The sequence below is a fragment of the Castor canadensis genome, chromosome 12, assembly GCF_047511655.1.
Source record: "Castor canadensis chromosome 12, mCasCan1.hap1v2, whole genome shotgun sequence".
Classification (NCBI taxonomy): domain Eukaryota; kingdom Metazoa; phylum Chordata; class Mammalia; order Rodentia; family Castoridae; genus Castor; species Castor canadensis.
Window position 1 is genome coordinate 115,263,858 of NC_133397.1, and position 26,778 is coordinate 115,290,635.

General features: G+C 42.7%; 1 protein-coding gene and 1 pseudogene across 1 annotated transcript in view; both read right to left on the minus strand.

Annotated features, from left to right (window-relative positions):
- Eeig2 (EEIG family member 2) overlaps window positions 1-26,778 on the minus strand; it is a 65,954-nt gene that overhangs the window by 11,578 nt on the left and 27,598 nt on the right. The window contains exons 2-6 of the mRNA XM_074050863.1: window positions 23,696-23,816; window positions 15,777-15,806; window positions 9,542-9,658; window positions 5,782-5,828; window positions 1,868-1,971 (exon numbers count right to left, since the gene is read on the minus strand). Of these exons, the coding sequence (XP_073906964.1) occupies window positions 1,868-1,971; window positions 5,782-5,828; window positions 9,542-9,658; window positions 15,777-15,806; window positions 23,696-23,816 (419 nt within the window). The remainder of the gene's footprint in view (window positions 1-1,867; window positions 1,972-5,781; window positions 5,829-9,541; window positions 9,659-15,776; window positions 15,807-23,695; window positions 23,817-26,778) is intronic.
- Window positions 4,950-5,054, minus strand: LOC141415305 (small nucleolar RNA SNORA51; annotated as a pseudogene).

Here is a 26,778-nt window from a genome sequence, read left to right on the forward strand (position 1 = left end):
AAAGAAGCCTCTAAAAAGCTAGAAAAGGACAGGTCAGAGAAGTGGGAGGATAAGGAGGAGAAAGTTTCAAGAAAGAAAAAGTGAAGCCGGGCATGGTGGTGCAGCCTATAATCTCAGCTACTAAGGAGGTGGAGCTAGGAGGATCACAGGTCAAGGGCTGCCTGGCAAAGTTAGTTACCTGAAAAATAAAAGAACTGGAGGTATGGCTCAAGTGGTAGAGTGCTTGCCTAGCACAGGAAGACCTGGATTCATTCCTCATCCTCCCCCCACACTACAAAAAAAAAAAAAAAGTGACAAAGTCAGATGAGAACAGAAAAAAAAAGGCCCATAGAATTTGATGATCATGTAACTGAAGACACCAAAAGAGGGCAGAAGGGGGAGGTGTGCAGCTGAGTAGGAACGTATTTGTCTGGCATGTTCAAAGTCCTAGGTTTGATCCCCAGAACCAGAGACAGAGAGAAAGGGAGAGGGAGAGAGAGACAGAAAGAGAGAGAGAGAGAGAGAGAGAGAGAGAGAGAAAGCAGAAGAGAGAAGCCAGACTGCAAATATGTTTCAGAATAAACAAGCAGTATATTCTTTCTATAAGTTTGGTTATATATAGTGTGATGCACACACACAAATGATATATGTATATCATATCATATATGTAATATATGTACTTTTCCCTTTGATGATCTCTCTCTCCAAATACACACACACACACACACACACACACACACACACACACACATTACATCTATCTATCTATCAAAATAGTGAGCACCAGCCTGCTGGAATCCACAGGATGGCAGGGATAGAGAAGGCTGTAGGACTGTACTATTTTCTTAGTATAAGAAAGAATTCAGGATATTTAAGTGCTGAAATGAAGAAGCTAATGCAAAAGTTAAAAGTAGCCAAAGGATTGCTGGTCCTAAACCAGGCAATTTCAGTCACCATCATCTCTAAGAAACCACATCACTGCAGCAATTTCAGTCACCATCATCTACAAGAAACCACATCACTGCATATTTGAGAAGGTAGTGAAGACGTCTATCCCAACACTTCACCTCCTTCTCTTCCTCCTTCCCTCCCTTCGTTCCTTGGGACTGGGGTTTGAACTCAGGGCCTCTCCCTGGCAAAGCAGGTGCTCTACCACTTGAGCCATGCCTCCAGTCCATTTTGCTCTGGTTGTTTTTGAGATGGGGTCTTGAGAATTATTTGCCCAGGCTGGTCTCCAAGCATGATCCCCCTGATCTCAGCTTCCCAAGTAACTAGGATTACAGGTGTGAGCCACAGGTGCCTGGCTCACTTCATCTTTCTTTCCAGTCTTTCAAACAACACATCCTGCTCACATAACTTGGGAAGGAAGCTCCTAGGTCCTTTTCCTCCACCCATCATGGCATCTTGCCCACCCCGATTTTTAACAACTACAGCACATACTATGCTGGAAATGTGCCTAGAGACAGGACTTCCAGGTGTGGGAACTGGCAGCATCTGAATTGTTGTAATACAGAACTTGAGGCACCCGTTCGCTCTATTGAGGCAAAACCCTGCGGTGGCACCCATGGGTTTTGAGCAGCCTTCAGGTGATTCTGTTGCTCACCAAGGCTTGAGAAGCACTGATAGAGGCAAAGTGACCTCTGGAAAAGAAATCCTGTCGCCTCTGGTTGCAGGAACAGATGCAGGCCATCGGGGCCATGTCTCTGCCACGTTTAGCTCTTAATCTGACAGAGTACACGGCTTTAGACAAGGTAAAGGATTTATTGGCCCATCTCAAGTCACCTACCCGTAACATTTTAAATCTGGAAAGACCGTGGGGAGCTTTTTGGAGCTAAAGGAGGACTGTTTCTCTCACAAATTAAAAATCCAGCGAGCCGCACATCCATACCTGCTATTCCGAGATGGACTTTGAGGGTCTCTCCACCTTTCCTGTCTTCTTCCAGGAACTCGGATTCACCAGCAATAGGTATAGACATTGATGTGGAGGGAGGCCTGCCAATAAACAGTGCTAAGATCAGAGCTCCACTCAAGGGTGAGTTGAAAATCTATTACAGATTGGTTGTGTGGTCAGTACACTCTTTGTAAGCTGCTTCAGCCTTCTGAGGGTGAAATCAGTAAGAACCAATGAGTTATGTGTAAGTAGCTTTTAAAAATAGAATTCATGGAGCAAACGCTGTTTACACAACAAAATGGTAAGAAGAGAATGGGTACTGCCTCCATGGAGCCCTGAGGGGAGGACTCACACCGAGTGTATAGTGCACACCTGTAATTTAAGCACTCGGGAGGTGGAGGAAGTAAGATTGCAAGTTGAAGGTTAGCCTGGCCTCATAGTGAGAACTTGTCCAAAAAAGAGAGAGAGAAAGCGGAGGAGGGAGGCAAGGAGAGAGAGGGAAAGGGAGAGAGACTCCATCAGTGTGTATCCAGCACTGAAAATGGAGGGGTGCTTTAATGTCAAGTCAACACAGACCACTGGGAGACATCTGAGTTGGAGAAGAGGCACCAGGCCTGTTTGAGGTTGGGAGAACATCTTGTGTCTCCTACCCCCTAACTTCTTAAGCAGTAGCTATGGCTTTATCTTCTACCTTCCTCTCTGTAAACAGTTCACCTGCCCAGGGACAGCCTACAGAGAACCCCAATAGTGTAGATTCTATGTGAGCACAAGGATTGGCTAATGGAGGAGGGGCAGGTTTGAGTTCTAACAACTATTTTCTTTTTAATATATTTTTTTAAGACAAGGTCTTAGTATGTAGTCAGGCTGGCCTCAAACTTGTGATCCTCCTGCCTCAGCCTTGTGAGTACTGGGATTACAGGCATGTACCACCATGCCTGGTAAGACACTGTTTTCTAAGTTACAGTGAGAGTTACTGAAATCATAAAACTGATGTATAGGGTATAATGTTTACTTTAAAAAATATATTTTTCTAGATGTTTCAATAAGATCTAATGAGCCTTCACTCTCAATTAAGTATCTTCAAGATTGTTGACAGACAATCCTATTGCATCTCCCACTTGGAGAAGCCTTTACTCCCATCTTCCCCTTTCTTCAAAGCTCTACCTCAGTTCCCCAGTGGTCCCCTCATTTCCTATATTACTAAGAAATCAGGAGTGGTTAGAAGGAACTTCCTCGTCTACCTGCATTGATAGCCCGGTTTTCTTGACAGTCCAAGTACAGTTCTAGTAATTGTCCCTTTTCTCTTCCCTGTCATCCCTTCCCCCATCTTTATGGGGCCACTCCCACCAGTGTACGAGTGCGCTGTACTGTCTCCATCTTAAAATAAACAAAACCTGCTTCACTCTATGGCCTTTCTTTACTCCTTTTTATGGCAAAATTCCTCAGAAGGACTGTCTACACTGTCTTCAGTTTTCTCCTGCAAAGCCTCTGTAACCCATTCCAAAAAGGCTTTATCCAAGAGGATTCTCGCAGTGTGGGTCAAAGTTACCAATTCTCTCTTTATTGCAAAATTCAAAGGCCAGTTCTAGGTCTTGTCTTCTGAAGACAACTTCAATGGTGTACGACACAGGTGATTACTCCTCTTTTTTTGGCAGTACTAGGGCTTGAACTCACGGCCTACACCTTGAGCTACTCCACCAGCTCTTTTTTGTGATTTTTTTTTTTGAGACAGGGTCTCGTGAACTATTTGTCTGGGCTGGCTTTGAACCATGATCCTCCTGATCTCTGCGTCCTGAGTAGCTAGGTTTACTGGTGTGAGCCAGTGATGTCCAGTTCTCTCTCTCTCTTTTTATTTACTTAAATTAAAAAAATCTGTGGTGTTGGGGATGGAACCCAGAGCCCTGGGCATGCCAGGCAAGTATTCTCCCCCTGAGCTGTACACCCAGTCCTCGCTGCTCCCCCTTTTTTTTTTATTGTTTTATTATTCATATGTGCATACAAGGCTTGGATCATTTCTCCCCCCTGCCCCCACCCCCTCCCTTACCACCCACTCCACCCCCTCCCTCTCCCCCCCATCCCCCCAATATCTGGCAGAAACTATTTTGCCCTTATTTCTAATTTTGTTGAAGAGAGAGTATAAGCTATAATAGGGAGGAACAAGGGTTTTTGCTGGTTGAGATAAGGATAGCTATACAGGGCATTGACTCACATTGATTTCCTGTGCGTGGGTGTTACCTTCTAGGTTAATTCTTTTTGATCTCACCTTTTCTCTAGTTCCTGGTCCCCTTTTCCTATTGGCCTCAGTTGCTTTAAGGTATCTGCTTTAGTTTCTCTGCATTAAGGGCAACAAATGCTAGCTAGTTTTTTAGGTGTCTTACCTATCCTCACCCCTCCCTTGTGTGCTCTCGCTTTTATCATGTGCTCAAAGTCCAATCCCCTTGTTGTGTTTGCCCTTGATCTAATGTCCACATATGAGGGAGAACATACGATTTTTGGTCTTTTGGGCCAGGCTAACCTCACTCAGAATGACGTTCTCCAGTTCCATCCATTTACCTCGCTGCTCCCTTTTGAAACACCTTTCCACCTGGTTTTCAGGACGGGGCTCTCCTTTGCTTCCTCCTTCCTACTTCACCGGTTGTCCCTTTACTGGTTCATGCCTCTCTCCAGCCTCTAACATGCTGGAATGTGCCCCCCTCAGTCTATGGTCCTTTCCTTTCCTTTCTTTATACCCCTTTAGATCACTTTTATCAAGTGTCATAACTCTAATTACTTTCTAGGTGCTGATAATGACTTCCAAGTTGATATCCCCAGCCTGGGTCCCCCCACTGGAGCCAGTATATCCAGGTGCCACTTGACCTGTCCAGCTGGGTTCTCAGACTTAACGAGTCTAACGCCCAAGCTCTCAATCATTCCTGTTGTGCTTTCTCAGTAAGTGAAAACATTTGTCCTGTTATTCAGTCCCCAAACACGGGATTCCTGAAAGTGTCACATCATCTACCTAGTTCTGCCTTGTTCCCATCACTGCTCCCACAGATTGTCTATTCTCTACCTCGCAGTCATAAGTCAGGGATTTTTTCCCCCATGTCTCCCCATTCATAGTACAGACCAGGCACAGGGCCTGGGCTGAGGTCTACTTTTTAGCAGTCAGTGGAAGAACACAGCCCGTGGTCAGCACCAGGAGGCCAAGTCAGGTCATTTACCTTGTTATAACACCCTAAGACTGCCATCTGACCAGTCTCCTACCACCCTATTACTCTGCTCTGGACATAGTGGTCTCCTGAGTTACTGGAATGTGTCATGAACACTCCTTTCTTAAGGCTTTTGTCTGGTTCCTCGACTGCAGTGCTCTTTCCCCAGTGACCGTGTGGCTTGCTCTCCACCTCCTTCAGCAATCTACTCAGACGTCCTTTTGATCAGGAATCCTTCTCTGACTATGTGATATAAATCAGCCTGTTTCTCCACCAAGGCCCCGCTACCCTACTTTACTTTTCACCCAATTGCTCAGCTCTGTATTTATATTGCTTCTTGGTTTATTGTTGTTTCCTCCTAGGGTAGAAGCTCCAAGAACTGAATCTATTTTGTTCACTGCTGCCGCTGTGGGAGAGGGTCTTGCACAAGTAAGGCACATAATAGACATGAATAAGCACATAGAAACCCAATTAAAATGTTCACTTTGTAAAATGTCACCCCAAATCTAAAAACCTGCAGATGATAAAAGTCCTATAACTTAAATCATTTAGAGGGTGTGAGTTGATTTGGTAATAGGAAACAGTAACTTCTATGAATGTCAGATCTGTTCACCAGGAAAGGAACAATTTGCCTGCAAATACTGCAAAATGTTAATGTAAACATTTAAACAAGGTTCTGTGAAATGTCCAGATAAATAACTCGTTTACTGGGTATCAACTTACGTTTTAAAACATGGGTCACCAGACATCAGCTGCATACTGATCAAAACCTAAATGCAAGAATAAGAAATATGTGATTATGAAAGACTTCTGGAGAGCAAGAAGCCATGTCTGCTCCTCCAGGCTTCCCCACAGCACTCAGTCTAATAAAAAGGTTGTTAAATTGGGGGTACAGCTAGTATTAAATTACCTTATATACACATAGATTGAAGTGTTTTCTAACATTCAAAACCTTGTAATTATAAAAATGAGAATGGAAAAGAAAATAAAAACAAGTCCTGGGCTGGGGGATATGGCTCACGTGATAGTGATTGTCTAGCAAGTGCAAGGCCCTGAGTTCAAGTCCCAGTACCACAAAAAAAATTAAAAAAAAAAAAAAAGAAAGCAAGCATTTTGCCAGTAACTGCCCTTCTGTAAGTGTGGACTATGCTATTCTAGCCTATCTGTGTCCTCTCCTGGAGTCTTGTGGTGCTCAAGTGTCTGGTGATGTTCCCCTCCAGCTTGTCATGCTGATGCTTCAGAGGGCACCTGATGATGGCTCTAAGAACACAGAGCTTCTGGCCTTTCCTCCTTTTAGGTCAGGATTTAAAGCTTTTCTAGTTCCTTCTGAAGTGCTGCTCTTCTCTGGTTGCTGGCTAACTTTTAAGAATCAGCCAGAGGACCAGTTCACATTCTTATGGGAAAACTAGTAAGTGATGGTAACATTCACAGTGAGGGTGGTTTGAGAGTTTACTATGCAGCAGACATAAGCTAAGTGTTCTCCAGGCATTGTATCTGTCATCTTAAACACTCCTATGAGAGCATGATACTGTCATTTTAAGCCCAGAGAGATTAAGGGGTACTTTTGAGATCAGAGAGCTGCCAAGAACAGAGCTGAGAACTGAGCCCAGGGCTGCTTCGACCAAGTTTTATGGTCTCATGAAAAACGGATACTACTTATTACTGCACACGTTCAGTTAATGGTCAACAATCTCCTCTAACCTTATTTCATTCATAACTTTTCATCCCAGTGCCTCCACCCAGTCCTTTTTCTCAAATGCTGGTTTCCCATCACCTCTTCTTTCCCAGCACCCGACAGTCTGGGTCCAGCCCCGTCAAGACAGCACTCGTGAATATCGGAATGAGCAGGAGAGGAGGCACTGACACAGCTTTACGAAGCAGAACCAAGAAGTGGGAGAGCAGTGGAGAGACAGACAGCTGGTTTTTCTGATCTTTCAAATACTGAGTGACAGCAGAGCTGTTTCTTTGTCCCTTGATGCGGATGGCTCGTTGGAGGGAGGTGGTTACAGAGAGGACGGAATAACCCCAGGAGACAAACGTTGATTAGGCAAGCTTGGATTCTAGTGCCCAAGAAGAAGGCCTGACTTATGACAGGAGAGACACTTCACGCATTGTAGTAACAAGGGGTAAAACGAGAGGTGACTATCGCCATGAGACTGGACAGGCAGATGGAACTGTAAGTCCTGTGCTGGGCTTTGAGTTTAATGGCTTCTATTGCCTCAATAAAGGATAGGCAAGGGTGTCAGCTGAGGGCAGCAGTGGTGTGTTCCACATGAAAGAGAGTAATGCAACTGGGACAGGAGGCAGAGTATGACTGCTGGATGGCAGTGTAGGACTTGAGGAATGCCTGTGTTCTCCTCCAGTGAGGTCCAGCTAGCAGGATGTAGACTTGGGGAGGGCTGAGAGTTCAGTGAATTAGTTTGGAGAGGATGGATGAAGGTAACTAAGAGTGTGGTGATCATGGAGCATGGAGCTGGGCTGCATAGAGGGAAAGCCAGTGGGGCTGATAGACAGTGAGAGGGTGAACAAAGTGACACGGTGGAAAGGAGTAGATCTTGGAGCTGGAGAGGGAAAAACTTTGAATCGAAATGGTGGAAGTAGTGAGGGTTCCAAGAAGCTTAGAATGTGACTGTGAGTGTAGGATAGGGTTGAGGAAGAAAATGTTGGAAGCGAGAAGTCTTGGGCACATTTAAGATTCACTGTCACGAGGGATACACGGGCATGACCTTCCACAGGACATACCTGCATAGACAGTGCAGCCACCCAAAGATGACAGAAGGGACAGAGAGAAAAACTGTGAGCCAGGTGCTAAGTCATCAATGACCGAGAGAAGGGGACTAGGTGGTCAGGAGGTGACAGAGACCAGCAAGGGAGAGACAGTGACAGCTGGTTGGTGTGACTTTCAAGAGCATGTTTCTGTGAGCTCAGGTGGGAGGAACGGTGTGGAAGAATGAAGGGAAGGAAAGCGCTCTAGGAGCTGCTGGCTGCAAGGAATGTGAGGTCTGAAATTAAAACATTATTTCAATCTCCATTGAAAGCAGTGTAATTCACAGAGGGATTTTATACACCTTCTTAGAGACTGGATTTACTGGCCTGTTTGGGATCAGTCAGAAGGAGTGGTGTGGCCTGCCACTGATGGATGGCACAGTACCATGACAAGACCACTGACCGGCTAGCAGAAGGCACACGTTCTGGTCTCAGCTTCTCCAGCTACAAAATGGGGATGGCAATCTTCCATCCGTCCAACCCTGCAATTTCACAGGGGATGTGCAAGCGTGCTAAGGTTCTCAGAGCTATCTGGCCATGAAACTAGAAGATCAGCATGAAGTTTAGAGCATGGTACCTTTTAGTTTCTTCTTCCTCCCCATCAACTACCCATCCCGCCTTCCTTTATGGCTGCTGAATGTGTGCAAGGGACGGACTCACTGGAGGAGCTATTTCATGCATTTCTGTATCTCTGGAGCTGCACATTTACTGAAAACAAAATTTGAAAGCTGGAGATAAAAGATAATTCTTTTCACTGACTTTTTTTTGGTGGTACTGAGTTTTGAACTCAGGGCCTTATTCTTGCTAGCCAGGTACTCTAGCACTTGAGCTGTGCCCTTAGCTCTTTTTGCTTTAGTTTATTTTTCACACAGGGGCTCCCATTTTTGCATGGGCTAGCCTCAGCCCATGAGATCCTCCTTTTTATGGGCCTCCCATGTAGTTGAGATTACAGTGGTGACCAACTATACCTGGCTTGTTTGTTGAGATGGGAGTCTTGCTAACTTTCTGCTCAGGCTGGCCTTGAACTGCAATCCTCCCAATCTCTACCTCCTTCTCTGTCACGTGAACTACACCTCCAGCTAACTAACTTCTGAAAAAAAAAAAACAAAACCCATTCCATTTCTACTCAGAATTATTTCCTTTCTCCTTATTAGGTAACTTACCATCGTGAGGTAACTAAGATACAGTGAGAGGTTTATCCAGAGTGCTTTTCTAGGCACAAGATACTTTCAAATATTTTTTTCAACTGATCTCATTTAAAAATCAAATCGACCCTGTGAAGTACATATTTTTCTCTGTGATTACCAGAGCACAAGGGCCCTGGTAGTACTTGGAAAAACTAGGACACATGCCCAGATGTGGGTCTTGCCTGTCACTTCACTAGTCACAAGAGAACCTAGAGACTTCTAAGAACCCATCCCAAGTGGAAATCATGTTTTGGGAGCTATAAACATTTTTAGGCATTTATTCACTCGTCACGCTTCTTTCTCCCAAGAGCACTACGTTACAACAGCACAGGCATTCTTTGAATGTTCACCACCCTGACAAGGACCCACTGCTCCGATGGGTTGGCCAGGTCTTTCCCTAGGTTGAGCATTTCCATGGTGTGGCAGGGTCATGACCTTGACATTGATTCCTGTCGAGAACGTGACACTTATGCTTATTTACGGGCACAGAATCTCAGTTGCTGGCTTGTTAAGTCTTGCAGTATGCTTACTTTCAGAATGGAATTATCCTGCCTTGTATTTTTGGTGTCATAGCCTTCCAGTAAACAGCGACGAGTGGTATTTCCTGATCCAGCAAACTCAGCCAGGTTTAGATCTGCAAAGCCCAGCTATGAAAAGAAAGAGAATTATATTAATAAAACATCAAGTAGGTTTCTATCAGGTCCTCAGCTCCTGCCTCCACGAGTTTCCCCCAAACTTCAGTCCTTTTTATTTTTGCCATCGTCACAATGCTTGTTCTACCTGTGTACTTCAACAAGTTCACTTTTAAAGTAAAAATTTACTAGCTATTCTTCTCATCTTAAACATTAAGATATTTCACGTCACAGATTTGATAAATATATTTTTCTGCATACGTTAAAATAAATACATTACTGTTATAGCAAAACTAATTATCTCAAACAACTAAAATCATTCAAGTAGCAGTGGCACTCATATCACACTGCGGGAAATGCTAGTCACCAGTCACGATCATTTGCATCCTCACATAGAAAGAAAAATGATCAGACTATCACTCGCTATTCTGACTCTGGCTCTGTGCTGAGTTAACTCCTAGTAATTGCAGACAGTTGCAGGATATTAAGTTCTTGCTCTCCATGCAAGAACTAGTCTGGTGAGGCCCTGGTGGCTCACATCTGTAATCCTAGCTACTTGAGAGGCTGAGATTGGGAGGATCATAGTTTGAGGCCAGCCCAGGCAAACAGTTTACAAGATCCCATCTCCAAAAATAACCAGAGCAAAATGGATTGGCGGTACGGCTCAAGTGGTGGAGTTCCTGATTTGCAAGCACAAAGCCCCGTGTTCAAACCCCAGTCCCACCAAACCAAACAAAAAGAACTAGTATGATTTAAGTGAATCATGCACTTTCTTGGGTACGAGTTCCTTTTCTTTTCCTGCCTCCATAACATTTTCCTTGAGACTTGTCCTTTTTTTTTTTTTTTACAGTACTGGGGCTTGAACTCAGGGCCTACACCTTGAGCCACTCCACCAGTGCTTTTTTGTGACAGGTATTTTTAAGATAGGGTCTCGTGAACTATTGAACCAGGCTGGCTTCAGATGGTGATCCTCCTGATCTCTGCCTCTGAAGTAGCTAGGATTACAGGCAGAGCCACCAGCACCTGGCTTGAGAATTGTCCTTGATCCTGGTCTTTTCATGGAACCATCTCCTCCCTTTCTCAAAGCTCCACCCCACATCCCTCTCTGCTGCTACCAGAAGTTCAAGCACACCAGTTCCTCTTCTGTAGTACTACTCAGGTTTGGTCCCCGTTTTCTGCCATTATCAAAGCTTGCTCTATAGCTTTTCTTCTGATGTCGCTCAACCCTATTTCTCATATCTAAGTAGTACAAGTCACCTCCATCATGTCATTATTTTCTGAATAGTCTACTTTCAAAAAACTAAGTGTATATAGTCTTTCATTAACAAAAAATAAGCCAGGGATGGTGGTGCATGCCTGTAATCCCAGCACTTGGGAGGCTGAGGCAGGAGGATCCTCAGTTCAAGGCCAGCTTGGGCTATATAGTGAGTTCCAGGGCAGCCTGGGGTACATATGAGATTCTGTCTTGAAATAAATAAAAACAAAATGAATTGTGCTGGTAATTAAGCATCTCTTCATGAACATATGATAATACATTCCAAACACTGCTGAAATTCCTTCGAGGTTTTGAAACACAGAATGGTGTTTGAGATGAAGATTTTAACTACTGCCGGGAACATTACTTAGTAGTAGCTTTTAACTGGTTCAAAAAACGCAGAGAATGGGTGAAGTCCCAAATTCAGTAAGTCAGGCACATATCAAACTACAGGTAACATCTACTTAATTTTTACATGCTGGTCTTTCTGCCTTTTAGGGGGACAAAGGGTCAGCAGAGGTAGCTAGATATAGCCAGTGGGGCCTGTGAAGAGTCCCGTGACTGACTTGATCACACATTATCAACACATCTTGTTTTGTGTATTACCCTCCAACTCGTCTTTCCTGACCTTGCTTCCTGTTTCACTCAGAGAATAAAAGCAATCAAAAGAACACTGAGCTTCCAAAAACTCTTGACTGGCCACAGCCTCTCACCTTCCTGCACCAGGACACATATTCACCTCCCACGGAGAGGACGGTGGGTGGTCTGGCTGTGTTCCTGAGGCCAGCTTGCTTGCCTCGTGCTTTCTGCTCTCAGGCATTCTAAAACCTCTCTTCTGTCCTGGGTCATTCCCGTCAGCATGGATTGTCTCCTCTCTTAATGAACAAAACCAAACCTCCTTGAGTACTTCTCCATGACATTGGGTCATTTTTATTCCCCTGTCCCAAAACATCTCCTTGAAATAGCTGTCTATGTCATCTGATTCCTCTGTCTTTGGCAATCTGGACAACTTTATTTCTTCCCTTTCTCCTCGTCATATACCCTGCTAGCCACAATATCAAGATGACCTTGAAAATGTCAAGATCATCTCAAGCCTTTAAACTCTCTTGCTCTTTTGCCTGAAACACTCTCTCTTAGACGGTATTGTAGTTTTCTCTTCCACTCCAGTTGTGTCAAGGTGCAAATGTCATTTCTCTAAAAGAGCCTTTATTGTATAAAAGGTAGCCCACTGACTTACCATACGCTGTTGTAATACTGGTATCAGCTTGTCACCAAGATAAAAATCTCATCAGTCTGTTATGGGTTGCATCCTTGTATTTCTCCAAAATTTATATCTTGAAACCATAACTCTCTACAGGATGGTATTTAGTGCTGAGGTCTTTGGAAGGTAATGAGGTCATGAGAGTAGAGCCCCTGTGAGTGGCTTAATATCCCCGCCCCCCAGGCTGGGGATCAAACCCAGCCCTTGCAAATGGTAAGCACATGCTCCACCACTGAGCCGCACTCCCAGGCAGGATTAATCCAGACAGGGGAGAGCTTGTTCCTGTCTCTCTGCTCTCTGCCATGTGAGGACATAAGGAGAAGCCAGCTGTGTGTAAACCAGGAAGTAGAATCTCATTAGACACTGGATCTGTTAGTATCGTGATCTGAGACTTCCCAGCATCCAGACCTGTGAGAAAACAATGTCTGCTGCTCAAGTCATTGGGTCTGTGGAGGTTTGTTAGAAGCCTAAATGAACTAAGTCTGCCTGAAATGATGTATGGCAATGTGATGTTAGATGCTGAAGGTCTCCAATGAGTGAAGCCAAAATTTGTCGAAAATGTATTGAGCACCTTTTATGTGACAGGCCCTATTCTAGACACAGGAAAACAGTGAAGGACCAGACAAATACCATTCATTCCAAGATCTTGCATTATAAAGAGGTACCAGAGAGTTCATATTTCTTTAGGACTTTTTCTTTGGCTTCACCAAAATAAATGTCTCATAAAAGTGACGTGAATGTGTGTGTGTGACACACACAGACACGCCACATCTTCAGTAGACATTAATTTATTCAGAAAATAATTTCCAGCACCTATGTTCCAGTTAAAATTAGGCACTGGAATACATACATACATATATATATATATATATATATATATATATATATACACACACACATATATATATATATATATATATATATATATACGTGTATATATATATATACACACACATATATATATACACATACGTGTATATATATATATTTTTTTGGCAGTACTGGGGTTTGAGCTTCCTTCCTTCCTTTTCTTTTTTGGTGTTGGGGCTTGAATCCGGAACTCATGCAAGACAGGCAACTGCTCTGCCCTCAAGCTATGCCACCAGATGCTATATAGAATTATTCTTAATCTCATAGTTTAATATGGGAAAACAGAAAACGAATTCCTGTAATAAGGTTTGAGAAGTGCAATGAGAGGGGAAGATACAATTACAAGAAAGAGGAAAAAGGTCTCAGTGGGGAGGAATGACTCAGCTTATGATACGTGAGTTGACAGGACAGGAGGGGCAGGAATACATGCGTGGTAGGAAAACATCAAGTCACAAGGCAAAGAAGCTAAAATAGCAGAGCTACTGACTTCAGGAAGCTGAGGATGGCAGTACGCCTCATAAGGAAGACGAGGGAGCGAGCGAGAGCGACAGAACACAGGTGGCAAGAGATGAAGTAGCAGAAATAATTTGCAAACCAAAATGAGTCCTGTGTGTTAATTGATAGAATTTTCAGTTTCCTTTACAGGCAGTGACTAGCTGCTGAAGAACTGAAAAGTGGAGGGATAGGATCGTGTTTTAATTTTAGAACAATCACTCCAGCAACACCATGGAGGCTGGAGGGGACAATAGAGGCACAGTGACTAAACAGGCCAATGCATAAGAAATAATGAAGGCATAACCTAAGGAAGTGGCCTTAGGAATAGAGAAGGTATGGTTTCATTTTAGAATATTTAGAATATTTTAGAGCATTTAGAATTTAGAAAGAAAGATACCATTTTCTCTTAGAAGAGAAAATCAAATGCATTCACGAGTTTTTTTCTGCCTGTCCAACTCTCAGTGGCCCGTTATTCCTTGTTAGCAAAGCCCTGCTTTTGTTGAGGAATCCCCTTTCCTAATTCTTCCATGGTCATTGTACAGTTGGAAGGCAATGCTCTCCCTAGCTCATTGTTAAATTATGTTTACTCTAAGATAAACACGGCAACCCATTCCTGTGGTCCAAACGGTGTATGGGGGAGGGTGATGATCCACTGGCCATGTGATCTGGCCAATGAAAGGTATGGGAGCAGCCATGTGTTGACTAAAACTCGAGCAGCAGAGCCCTGGTGTTTAGAAAAGGAGCTATCCGGGAACAAAGTAATTGCGTAGAGAATGGGACAATGGAAACAGAAGAATTTAGGTTCCTGATGATGTGCTCCAGTTAGTGGACTCACCAACCTGCTTGTTTTGTGAAGTTAAAAACTCTTGTGGAGAAGGATTTTCTGTTCCTTATAGCAAAGAACGTCCTAGCTGACATTGCAAACAACTAGATTTTGGGAGTTAGGTAGGTTTGGTGGTAAATTTTTGGGTTCTTGGCTCGGATGGCTGGGCAGATGGAGGTGCCATTCTCAGAGACTGGAAATTAGAGGGGAGAACATGGGCTTCTTGAAATATCACATCCATTAGCAATTCTACACAGCTAGTAGAAGAAACAAAGGTGGGGGAAGGTGGCCCAAATAATGAATACACATGTAAGTAAATGTAAAACCAATAAGATAAAATTAAAAAAAAACAAAACAAAACACAGGCAGTAGGGATGCATATCTGGCTCTCTGCAGGTGTGGGTTCCATATCTGTGGATCCAACCAATCACAGTTGGAAAAAACTTTTTTTTTTTTTTAAATTGCATTTGGCATCTTGGGGTATATAGGTCAGTGGTAGTGGGCTCTGGGTGCAATCCCCAGTACCACACATGGAAAAAGTTTGCCTGCACTAAACACACATAGATTTTTTTTCTTGTCATTATTCCTTAAACAACAACAATTTACATTTACTTTGTGTTAAGTATTATAAGTAATGTAGAGATGATTTTTTTTTTTTTGACAGCACTGGGGTTTGAACTCAGGGTCTCTGGCTTGCTAGGCAGATGCTCTACACTTGAGCCAATCCACCAGCCAAGAGGATTTACAGTATATGTAAAGATGTGTGGGTTACATGCAATACTGTGCCATTTTCTATTCGGGACTTGAGCATCCTTGGGCTTTGGTACTCTGAGGGAGGGAAGGGTCTCGGAACCAATCCTCTGCAGATAGCTAGGGACAAACGTACAGAGTGCTAAGAAAGCACAGAAGAGGGGTTCTTTCCACTAGGGAGAGGTGGGCCTGGTAATACTTCCCAGTTGAGACTGTTTGAATTATCAGTAAGCTATAGCTTCAAGAAAATCAGAAACATTAATTCTTAATAAGAAAGCTAAAACTAAAAATAACACCCATAATTAACATTTAGAAAGAACATGCTTGTAATTTATTGTTGATCTAACTGTTTAATCTCTAAGTTACTTAAAAAAGTCAAACTTGAAGATTAACAATTTGATTTTAGAGTCTTTTTTTTTTTTTTGTAGTACTGGGGCTTGAACTCAGGGCCTTCACCTTGAGCCACTCTGCCAGTCCTGTTTTTGTGAAGGGTTTTTTGGGATAGGGTCGCATGAACTACTTGCTTGGGCTGGCTTTGAACTGTGATCCTCCTGATCTCTGCCTCCTGAGTAGCTAGGATTACAGGCATGAGCCACTGGTGCCCAGTCTAATTTTTGAGTTTTAAGATAGCAATGAGTGATATTAGAAGTTCCAAAAGAGTTAAAAAAAATCTACTTACCTTTGCATAAGCTTTTCCACCTTTTAATTCCTGCCAAAGATAGAAAAACGTTATAAAGACATCATGAAATTAAGGATTTAAAATTAAATGTACATCAAATAATTCTGAAATAGACATGGCTACACTGGCAAATACAGACAATAAAGATCCGATGATTTGAAGTCCAATTATTTGGACCCCTCACAACCTCCCAAAATTTCACTTTGCATGTAACTTCATAATTTTTTCATTTTAATTTTTTGAGACAGGGTTTTGCTATGTTAACCAGCCTGACTTTGAACTCCTGGGCTCATGTGATTCTCCCATTTCAGCTTCCTGTGTAGCTGGGATTGAATATTTGCATTTAGGACAAACACAGCTGTGAGAATTATGTGCAAAGCACTTGGAACAATGCCTTGAGCACAGTACACTCTGTATGTGTTTGCCCTTATTATGAGGGCTAAGCTCCCCTTCCCTGAACTTATTCTTAACAAGTGTTTATTGAGTAGAGCTGTCTCTTATCTTTCATAAAATGGACACACGATGCATTAGGTACCTTTCCCAATCTATAGTACACTCTTTTATAATTCTACCATTCCTACCCCATTATGAAATACCAAATTTTTCTTCATTAGGTCACTGTCACACCCCTTAATAGTGCCCTTCATCAAACAAATCAAAATAAAGCTCCTCTAGCCCATTCTTTCCTTTGCTCCCTTCCACAGTCAAGACTCTTCAGAAGCCTTGTGTCCACCTGCTGCCTCTCACCTTCTATTTGTCCCTCTCCAGATTCATCCCTTTTGTCCTTGTTAGCCTTTGTCACAGCTCTTAGATTCTCAATGATCTTTTTTGTTATAACAGGTTTTTTGGGTTTTTTTTTTTTTTTTTGGGAGGAACTGGGGTTTGAACTCAGGACTTCATGCTTTGCAAATTGTGAAGAGATTGCATTGTGATCTCTGTTTCGCTGAATCCAAAGGCTCTGTCTTCATCTCGCTCAGCCTCTCAGCAGCACTTCTGCACCTCCTTTCATGATCATCTTCCTCTCTAAGCTTCCCTTGTGCCACTCCTGCCTGGTTTCATTCCTACTTTGCTTGCTTCTCCTCACTTTCCTTGGCTGGACCCAGTCCTTGATCCAAGCTCAGTAGAAGGAATGCAAGTGGTACCCTAATTATCTGTTTTCTCTCCTGCCATTTCCATAGTAACAGATCCTATATTCTCAGTTGGGCATCTGGCTGCCCCAAACAATGACCATCTCCATTCTAACGCAATGCCAAAGCCTGAGCATTTCTCCCTTGTACTATTATCCATGTGTTCTTTTTGCACTTCCTCCTCCATCCACAGCAGAAGCAAACCTACAGATGAGGTTTCTCCTTATTAAACTCTTCCAGTGGACTCCAATTATAATCAGAATAAAATCTAAGCTCTATGAGAGGTGGAGCATCTCACTATGTTGCCCAGTTTGGTCTCAAACTCGTGATTCTCTGCACTCTTCCTGAGTCGCAGAAATTACAGGTGTGCACCACCACACCCAGCTTAAAGTCTAAACTCTACCATGGCCTGTAAGGTCCTACCTAATCTAGTGTGTCCAGTGTCATCATCAGAACTTTCCCTGTGTTTCCCAGGCTAGCCTCGTCATTTAAACATGCCACATTTGTTGTGGCACTGCACGGAGTTCACAGCACTTTTGAACTTGTGGCTCAACATTGCTAATCAGTTCTGGAAGAGTTTCAGTTCCAGTCTCTTTTCTCTTCTTGTAGGGCTCCAATTACGTAAATGCTAGACATGAATTCTCTTTTCTACATCTTATACTGTTTTCTGCATATTTTCTCTTTTCTTTTTCTGTGATTTAGTCTGAATTTGTTGTCTCATTTTCCAAATTATTAATGCTCTCCTCAGTTGTGATAAACCTGCTATTAAATCTGATTGTTGAGGATTTTCATCTACTTAGCTTTAAACCTCAGTTAATTAATTGATTAATTGACTGGGGTTGAACTCAGGGCTTTGTACTTGCACAGCATTCAATCTACTGCTTGAGCCACACCTTCAAGTCCCATCATGAGATGGGAGTCTCATGAACTGTTCGCCCGCCTGGGCTGGTCTCGAACAGTGATCCTTCCAATCACAGCCTCCCAAGTAGTCAGGATCACAGATGTGAGCCACCAGTGCACAGCTGGTTAAATGTATTTGTCAGCTCTAGGATATAAATTCCTTCCCCCCCCTTTATAGTTCTCTGATAAAGTTTCCCATCTTGTTTACTAATTAAAAGTTACTGTAAAAGTATTTCTTTGATATTTCTAAAACATGTATCTTCTGTGGGTCTGTTTTTATCATCTATTTTTCCTTTTGCATTTTGGTCATATACTCATGTCTCCTGGCAAGCTTGATAATTGTGTATGAAAAAGAAATAATTTGAGATTGAGCGGTATTGTCAGAAAAGATATCCATTTGCTTCTGGCAAGTAGTAGGTTCAAGGCTGATTACTTCTACCCCAGATGGGCTTGAGCTGACGAGAAGCTGGGCTCAGTTTCATTAGGGTTCATCTCGACATATTGCATTCTTCTCCTAGGTTAACTCTTAGGGAATCCCAATGAAAGCCTGCGTGTTTACCAAGGTGAGGCACCTCCTCCTTGATGGGCCCCAACTCTGGTCTTATTCCTTTAGGTTTGAAAGATTGCTATAATCTTGGCTCAGCTACTTAACTTCTGTCTGCAGATCTACAAATACTTTGAGGACAAAAGCAAGGCTCAGGTTCTTTTTTTTTGGTGGTATTGGGAGTGGCCGCATGCCCCCAAGCCCTCTCTGCTTTAGTTATTTTTGGGATAGTGTTGTAAGTTTTTGCCAGGGCTGGCTTCAGCCATGATCCTCCTATTTACGCCTCCAACATAGCTGGGATGATGGGTGTGAACCACCATGCCCAGCTTTGTTTGTTGAGGTGGGGTCTCACTAACTTTTTGCCCGGACTGACCTACAACCTCAACCCTCCTAACCTCTTGCCTCCTGAGTAGCCAGGATTTACAGGCATGAGCCACCATGCCCAGCTCAGGATAATCTTTTACTTATTTATTTTTTTGGTGGGACTGGGGTTTGAACTCAGGGATTTGTGCTTCCAAAGCAGGTGCTCTACCTCTTGAGTCACACCTCCAGTCCATTTTGCTCTTGTTATTTCAGAAATGGGAAGGGAGGGTGTCCCATGAACTATTTGCCTGGGCTGGCTGTCACCTTCCCAATCTCAGCCTCTCAAATAGCTAGGATTACAGGTGTGAGCCACCAGCATGGCTTCAGGCCCATGTTTTAATCTTCCTTTCTCTCTGGATTCTCAGCTTCTCAAGTCCTTACCACCTTGCTAGCTTCTGAGCAGCAGCTTTCCATAGCTGTTTTTGATATTTTATGTAGTTTTTCTGGTTTTTCTCAAGAGGGGTGGTTTGCAATAATCCAGTCCATTAGTTTCAGAAGCATAATTTCCAAGATTTGATTTATTTATACTCCCCATTCTCTGCCAAGAAAAAAAAAAAGATATATTGAAGTATCCCAACCTCCAGTACCTCAAAATGTGACCTTGTTTAGAAGTAAGTTCTTTCTTGACATAGGAAGTGAATTTTTGTGTGTGTGGCAGTACTGGGGCTTGAACCCAGAGCCTCACACTTGTTAGGCATATGCTCTGTCACTTGAGCCATATTCCTAGTCCTAGGAAGTCAAATTAAAATGAGGTCCTAATCCAATGTGACTGATGTCCCTATTAAAAAAAGGGCTATTTAGACAGAGAGATGGAATAACAGACATATACAGAAGGAAGATGATGTGAAGACATGAGGGGAGAAGACAGTGTATAAACAAGTGGATCTGCAAGTCACCGAATGCCTGAGAACCTATGAGAGAGGCGTGGAAAGCACATTCCCTTCCCTAGAGCCTCCAGAAAGAATATGGGGTGCCTCCCACTTTGTGGCTTTTTGTTATAGCAGCCCTAGAACTGATAGGGGCTCCTCCAAGTACTAGGGATTGAAGTCAGGGCCTTGTGCTTGCTAGGCAGGTGCTCCACCACTTGAATCACACCCTAGGCCTTTTACTTTCAGCTTGTTTTCAGACAGGGCCTTGCTAACTTTTGCCTGGGCTGGCTGTGGACAGTGATCCTCCTACCTCCACCTCTGGAATTGCTGGGATTACTAATCACAGCTCTTTCAGAAACATCTTTCCCTTTATCTTTCTGTTTTTCTAGGGATTGAATTCAGGGCCTCAGATATGCTAGGCAAGTACTTTTCTATTGCGCTATATCCCCAATCCTTTCTTCCCTCTATTTCTTTTTTTGCAGCGCTAAGGTGTAAGGGCCTACACCTTTACATTTTGAGCCACTCCATCAGCCCTTTATTGTGATGCTTTTTTTAAAAAATAGGGTCATGTAAACTATTTGCCTGGGGTGGCTTTGAACCAAGATCTTCCTGATCTCTGCCTTCTGAGAAGCTAGGATTACAGGTGTGAGGCACCAGTGCCTGGCTACTTCCCTTCCTCTTTACAGGAGTGTCTTCCTTCACAAGTTACCTTTCAGGGACATGTACACTGGCTCCTTCTCCAATTTTCTAAACTCTTCCTCAAGTTATTCTGTTTTCTCATAGTATTTTATGCATGACATTTATTACTATCTGAAATAATCTTGGTTACACGCTTACTTTCTGTCACCCAACTCTAACCAGAAAGTAACATGCATGGGGACAGGAACTCATTTCAATTCATCTGTGTCCTCTCAGTACCTGACACATTGGAGACCAACAAATACACGGGGATTTGTTCATGGGTGACCAATTGCTTCCCTGTGTGGGGGCAACAGAGTTCATTGCCAACTTTATAGGTAAAAAATGTAGTTTAAGTTTGTATGAGATTGAGTACATTTTTATATGTGTAAAAGTTATATATATATATATATATTGTGAAACATATATTCTGTTGCTTGCCTGTTTTTCTTGCTTGTTTGTTTGTTCTGGCAGTACTTGGGATTGAACCCAAGGCCTCGCAGTTGCTAGGCAGGTGCTCTACCACTTGAGCCACCCTGCCATCCCTGGTCTGTTTCTCTAAAGGGTTGTTGATCTTGTTCTTATTATTTGGAAGTGTTCTTTCCATATTAAGTCCTCTTACATGATTTGCAAATATTTCCCCCTAAGTTATGACTTTGCTTATGGTATTTTTTTTTGCAGTGTACTGCATGTTTATACAATTGAGTTTACTAATCGTTTATCTGCTACTTGGGAAGGATTATATAGAATAAATTCAATAAATACTTCATCTAGCCAAGCAGAGCTGAGAGTGCTAGAAGCTTACCAGTGTCCCTGCTTCTGTTACGTCAGAACCCATTAGTCACCCAGCTACAATGACATTCACAGCCTCTCAGTTTGGCGCTCTAACCAACAGGAAATGTACAAATGGCACAAACACCAATCTGGAGTCATGTCCCAAAATGGATGCATTTGTTCTTATGTTCCTGATAGGGAGATAACAAGACTAGAGCTTTGCAAACACCGAGACCTGAGTTCAAATCCAAGTCCCACCCCCCCCCCAAAAAAAAAGACTGAAGCGACTCCCTTGTATCTAGAGATGGACATCTGGACACCATGCAGTGAAGACGGCAGAACCTTCCTGGACCCTTTGGCTATTAAACCTAGACAGATGTAAATGTCTCTTGAAGACTTGCCCGTGAGGGCCTGTGTCAGCATCTTGTCACTTACATTCTAACCCTCACAATCTGAAGAACTGCTTATTTCAGGGGACATGTCCTACCTTAAATGGCAATATTACTTCTTGGTTGTTATCTTTTTTAAACAGACTTGGAGTTCTTTAATTTCCAGTTATGCTTTACTTCAAGCTGGTTATATGTTTTGATTTTCTTAAAATTGAAAGAATGAAAAGTTATCTTCTAAGAATCATGATTACAACTCCACTGAGAAAAAGTTTCAGTGGGAGAGCATCAGTGTCATGGCAGAAAAGGAAGAAGGTGGGAGGCTTTACTTCTGTCACCTAATCCATGTACCACCAGGAAGAAGCAAGTAGTATTTCCTTGTTTGTATGAGCAGACACATTCAAAGTGTCAGGAGAATTGTTTAAGGCCTCAGTAAGTGGTATATCTGGGACTCAAACCCAGGTTGGTACACACATCCATGAAAGCACATACGTGAAAGTGTATGTATGTGTGTATGGAAGTATGTATATGCATACGCATACACTTTCACTATACTATAGTTTCTTCAGGGAAGCCTTCAGTCAATTACTGCTGCTTCAAATATATCTATTTTCGAGGTCTATTTAAAACTTATAAAAATCATTTTATGTGCCTATGCATTTGATATATTTTAATTTTTTGGGGGGTGGTACTAGGGTTTGAACTCAGAGCCTCAATACCTATATAGCCTCACACTTGCTGAACAGGCACTCTACCACTTGAGCCACCCCACTGGTCCTGTTTGGTGGTGGGTTTTTTTGAGATAGGGTCCCTCCAACTATTTGCCTGGGCTGGCTTTGAACCGCCACCCTCCTGTTCTCTGCCTCTTGAGTCACCAGGATTACAGGCATGAGCCACTGGTGCCCAACAAAATATTTTAATTTTTAAAATAGAAAAGAACTTAGGTAATACAGCCATGCACATCATAGGGTTATCAACTCATTTAAAAAGTGGAACAAGAGCCAGGCATGGTAGTGAACACCTGTAATCATAACATTCAGGAGGCTGAGGCAGGATTGTGAGTTTGAAGCCAGCCCAGGCTACTCTGAGAAATCCTGTCTCAAAAAAACAAAATGAAACAAAAAAGAGAAGTGGGATAAGAAAGCTACAAACTACAGCTTTTTATCTGATACAGGGAAAGCAAGACAAGGGAACCTTGCTTTTTATTCAAAATCCTTCTCCTCGATTTAATTTTTGCCTGTGTATAACATGTTACTTTTGTAATTAAAAAATGTAAAACATAAAGTTTACTTTTCTTTTCTCCCCACTCCACTTTTATTTTGAAGGGTCTCTTGATGTAGCCCAGGCTGGCCTTGAACTTCTGATTCTGAGACTACAGGTACCACCACATCAGGTACAAAGTTTACATTTTAAAGCCAGTAGTGTAATGCAGTAGGAGTGGTGATTGCTGGATTCCTCCTTTTTACCCCCAGAAGGCAAGATTTTGTGTGTGTGTGTGTGTGAAGTAAATTAAACCACATGAAATTTGACACTTTTGTAGATTATTTATAATATGCTTCAATCTAGTATGTGGAAAGGAAATATATAAAAAACAAAACAAGGACTTGTAATCAGAAAAAACTGTATTTGACCCTTTACTTCTTATTTACTTGGTGATACTGGGGTTTGAACTCAGGGCCTCACACTTTCTGGGCAGGTGCTCTACCACTTGAGCCACTCTGCCATCCCTGTTTTGTGATGCATTTTTTTGAGATAGTGTTTCTTGAACTATTTGCCCAGGCTGGCTTCGAACAGCGATCCTCCTGATCTTTGCCTCTTGAGTAGTTAGGAGCCAACCTCCTTTACCATGTATTAATATGAACAAAGTAAACTTAGGAAAGTATCTTCATTTCTCTGAGCCTTGGCTTTCTTGAAAATAAAGAAAATAAAACTTCATTTCAGGATTACTACTAGACATAATGTAATAAAGTCCCCAGAACAATGCCTAGCAAGGAACAGGAATCCAGTACGTGGTAACAGACATGTACAGTTCCCAAGCTAATACCAGGAAGCTCTATACTCATCTGCTCAGTGACAGTAGGTTGGAGGCCCTCTCTTTTAACTCCTAACTTTAGGCTCTTCATCATAGTTGCCCCGGGAATCTAAAGCCTGCTGTAAGTGTGAAGTGAAATTTCATACAACAGTGCTAACGATGGAGCGGTGCTAAATAAAGCCAGTCAGTGACAGTGCAGCTAAATCTGGCTTCTGCAAGGGGAGACACAATAGGCTAGTTTTGTACCTTCCTTACAGACACTCTGTAGACACAAGGGTCTAGGATGCCTGTAATGGCATTGGCACTCATCTTGCACATGAACGAGAACTTCTTTCTCCAGTGGACACAGTTGGCTTGCACCACCTCCCTGAATGGGAAAAAAAAAAAAGGCCAATTAGTTATTACTGGTGACATGTTAAAAGTGTGTGCTTGCACACACACACACAATTTCACTCAAGTATTTAATGCAAAGTGATATATTAAAAGTCAGTGTTTGTAAACGGTGGAAAGGGAAGAAAATAAATTCTAACAATGATCTGAAAGCCTCTAGAAGGTATTAATTATCTACAAGAAATGGAAAAAGGTAAATTTACTTATCAATTCTTCATTTATACAATCAGTATAAATTGAGGCTTCACAATTCATTCAATACACAAGGCACGTTTATTCCATGTGTGGGGTACATGCTAGGTGTTTAAAATACAAAGATGGGCAGGACGGAATTCCTAATCTTGTAGGGCCTATATTTATGCACTATACTGCAAGACACTGAAATGTACACATGAGTTACTTGGGAGGCTGAGATTAGGAGGATCATGATTTGAGGCCAGCCTGAGAAAACAGTTTGTGAGATGCCCAACTCCAAAATAACCAGAGCAAAATGGACTAGAGGTGTGGCTCAAGTGACAGAGCACCTGCTTTATAAGCATGAAGCATTGAGTTCAAATATCAATTCCACCAAAAAAGAAAAAAGAAACATACAAATACTGATTGAGGACAAGTATGGACTTTAAGATGAACTACTATTACAGTTTTTATTCCAGCTATGTCAGTAACAGCAGTAACTTTGTTTTTTGTGGTACTGGTATTTGAACTCAGGACCTTGAACTTGCTAGGCAGGAGCTCTACCGCTTGAGCCACGCCCCCAGCCCAGGATCTAATGTTTATCTAGAGTTTAGCACAAGCTGCTTAATCTCACCACAACCCTACAAGATAGCTGGCATTTCCCTCACTTCATAGACAGGAAAATTAAGCACAGGAGGGAAGTGAGCTCCAGGTCACTACAGAGCAAGGGCTGGAGGGGCCTTCAAACCAGGCCCATGTGACTCTAAAGCCTCCTTGTCCTCAACCTAAAATGAATACTGCTTTCCAACAATGTCCTCCTCTCATATTTCCTGGCTTTTGTCTGCACTGTCCTCTTTGCTGTTGTGTGTATATTTTAGGGGTCTAGTCTTAGGAAGCAAAGATAATTCACATAAGAATAAGAGAGGGATAATGAATGAATACAAAGAGAAAAATTAGAGAAAACAAACAAGCTTATCAATTTAATCAATACCGCTTGGTTAAATGGTTTTGATTTTCTTAAGAAAGTGTGGTCACTGCTGTAGCACAATGGGGTCTGATTGATGAATTTTCACCCAAAACTGAGATCAAGGCTTGAAGATGGGACCAACTCTAGTGGTGAATGTGACAGGGAGTTAACCTGTAGCTGCCTCAGTGAACAAAATGAACTTGTATTAAGACCAGTCAGGTTGGTTTTACTGATAAATTCAATAACAACCAAAAAAAAAATCAACAAATTACAAGGAAAACAACAACCAAGAAAAACCCAGAATTTTTTATTGTTGCTTCCCTCCCAAAACCTTTTGGTTTCAGGAATTGCTGAAGGCATCAACAATGCTCTCTGGAATGAAGAGGTGAAGATAAGTCAGCTGCCACCAGTGGCTTACTGCTATAATCCCAGCTACTTGTGAAGGTGAGCTTAGGATGACTGTGGTTCACTGACAGTCTAGGCAAAAAGTCCATGAGAAGGGCTGGCCAAGTGGCTCAAGCGGTAGAGTGCCTGCCTAGCAAGTGTGAGGCTCTGAGTTCAAACCCTAGAACCACCAAAAAAGTTCTATGAAAAAGTCCTCAAGACCCCATCTCAATCAATAGCTGGGATGGTGGCACATACCTGTCATCCAAGCTACATGGGAGGCTGAGATTGGGAGGATCTTGGTTTCAGGCCAGCCCAAGCAAAAACGTTTGTGAGACCCTATCTCAATGGAAAGGGGCTGGGTGCGGTGCCATACTCCTTTTACCCCAGTGACAGTAAGGAGCATAAAATATGAGGATTGCGGTCCAGGCTAGTCTGGGCAAAAAGTGAGATCCTGTCTCCAAAATAACCAGACCAAGAAGGACTATAAGCATAACTCAAGCCATAGAGTACCAGCTTAGCAAGCATGAAGTTCTGAGTTCAAATCCCAGCACCACACACAAAAGGTGTGGAGATAAACTAATGTCAGGGCCCTTTAGGAATGTGCTGAGCAGGGGATGTAAAATCAGGACTTAAGAAACAACGCTGGTATCTTCACGGCTCAAGTGGTAGAGCTCCTGTCCAGCAAGGGTGAGGCCCTGAGTTCAAACCCCAGAGCCATCAAAAAGATATTAAGAAACAAAACTGGAAAAACTGGTTATTTTTACTTAAAAATATAAAATTATACACAAACTTCTAGTTGAAGATGGGAGGCTGAGAACATGTATTATTAGCCTCTACTCCCTCCTCCAAACCTTCTTAAGTTGAAAAAAAAGCCAAGGCATTATCTCACAAGGGCAAAGACAGTCAGAAAGAGACAAAAATAAGTGACCAGAGAAAGACAGGTGACAACTAATTTAGCATACTGAAGAAATCTGAACCTTACGCTCTTCATGCTAAAAGCCAAGAGCGGAATCTTAAATTGGTCCTGAAATAGAATGGAGGAGGCAGAAAAGGTAGGAGGATTGACTGAAAACTGTTTTAGCAAGCAAGAGTTAGACCTGACTCATGCAGAAGGCTGGGGTGTGATCCACGACAGGTAAAACAGACGCATCTCTGAACCTCGGTGGAATGTTGAAAGACCACCTGATCTGAGCCTCCTCCCCTAATCTGGCTCCTCACAATGCCGGAACCAGGCATGCATTCATGGAGAACTTGGGGGGAACAGTTCCTAAGCAGTCCAACCAGCCTCAAAGAAAAGCTCTCCTGAGATGGACATGGAGAACCCGTACGAGATGCCCAGCTGGCTCACGCTAGAGTGAAAACCCAGGATGATAAACACCCCCCATGCACACAAAGCTTCTGGCCTTCGTTT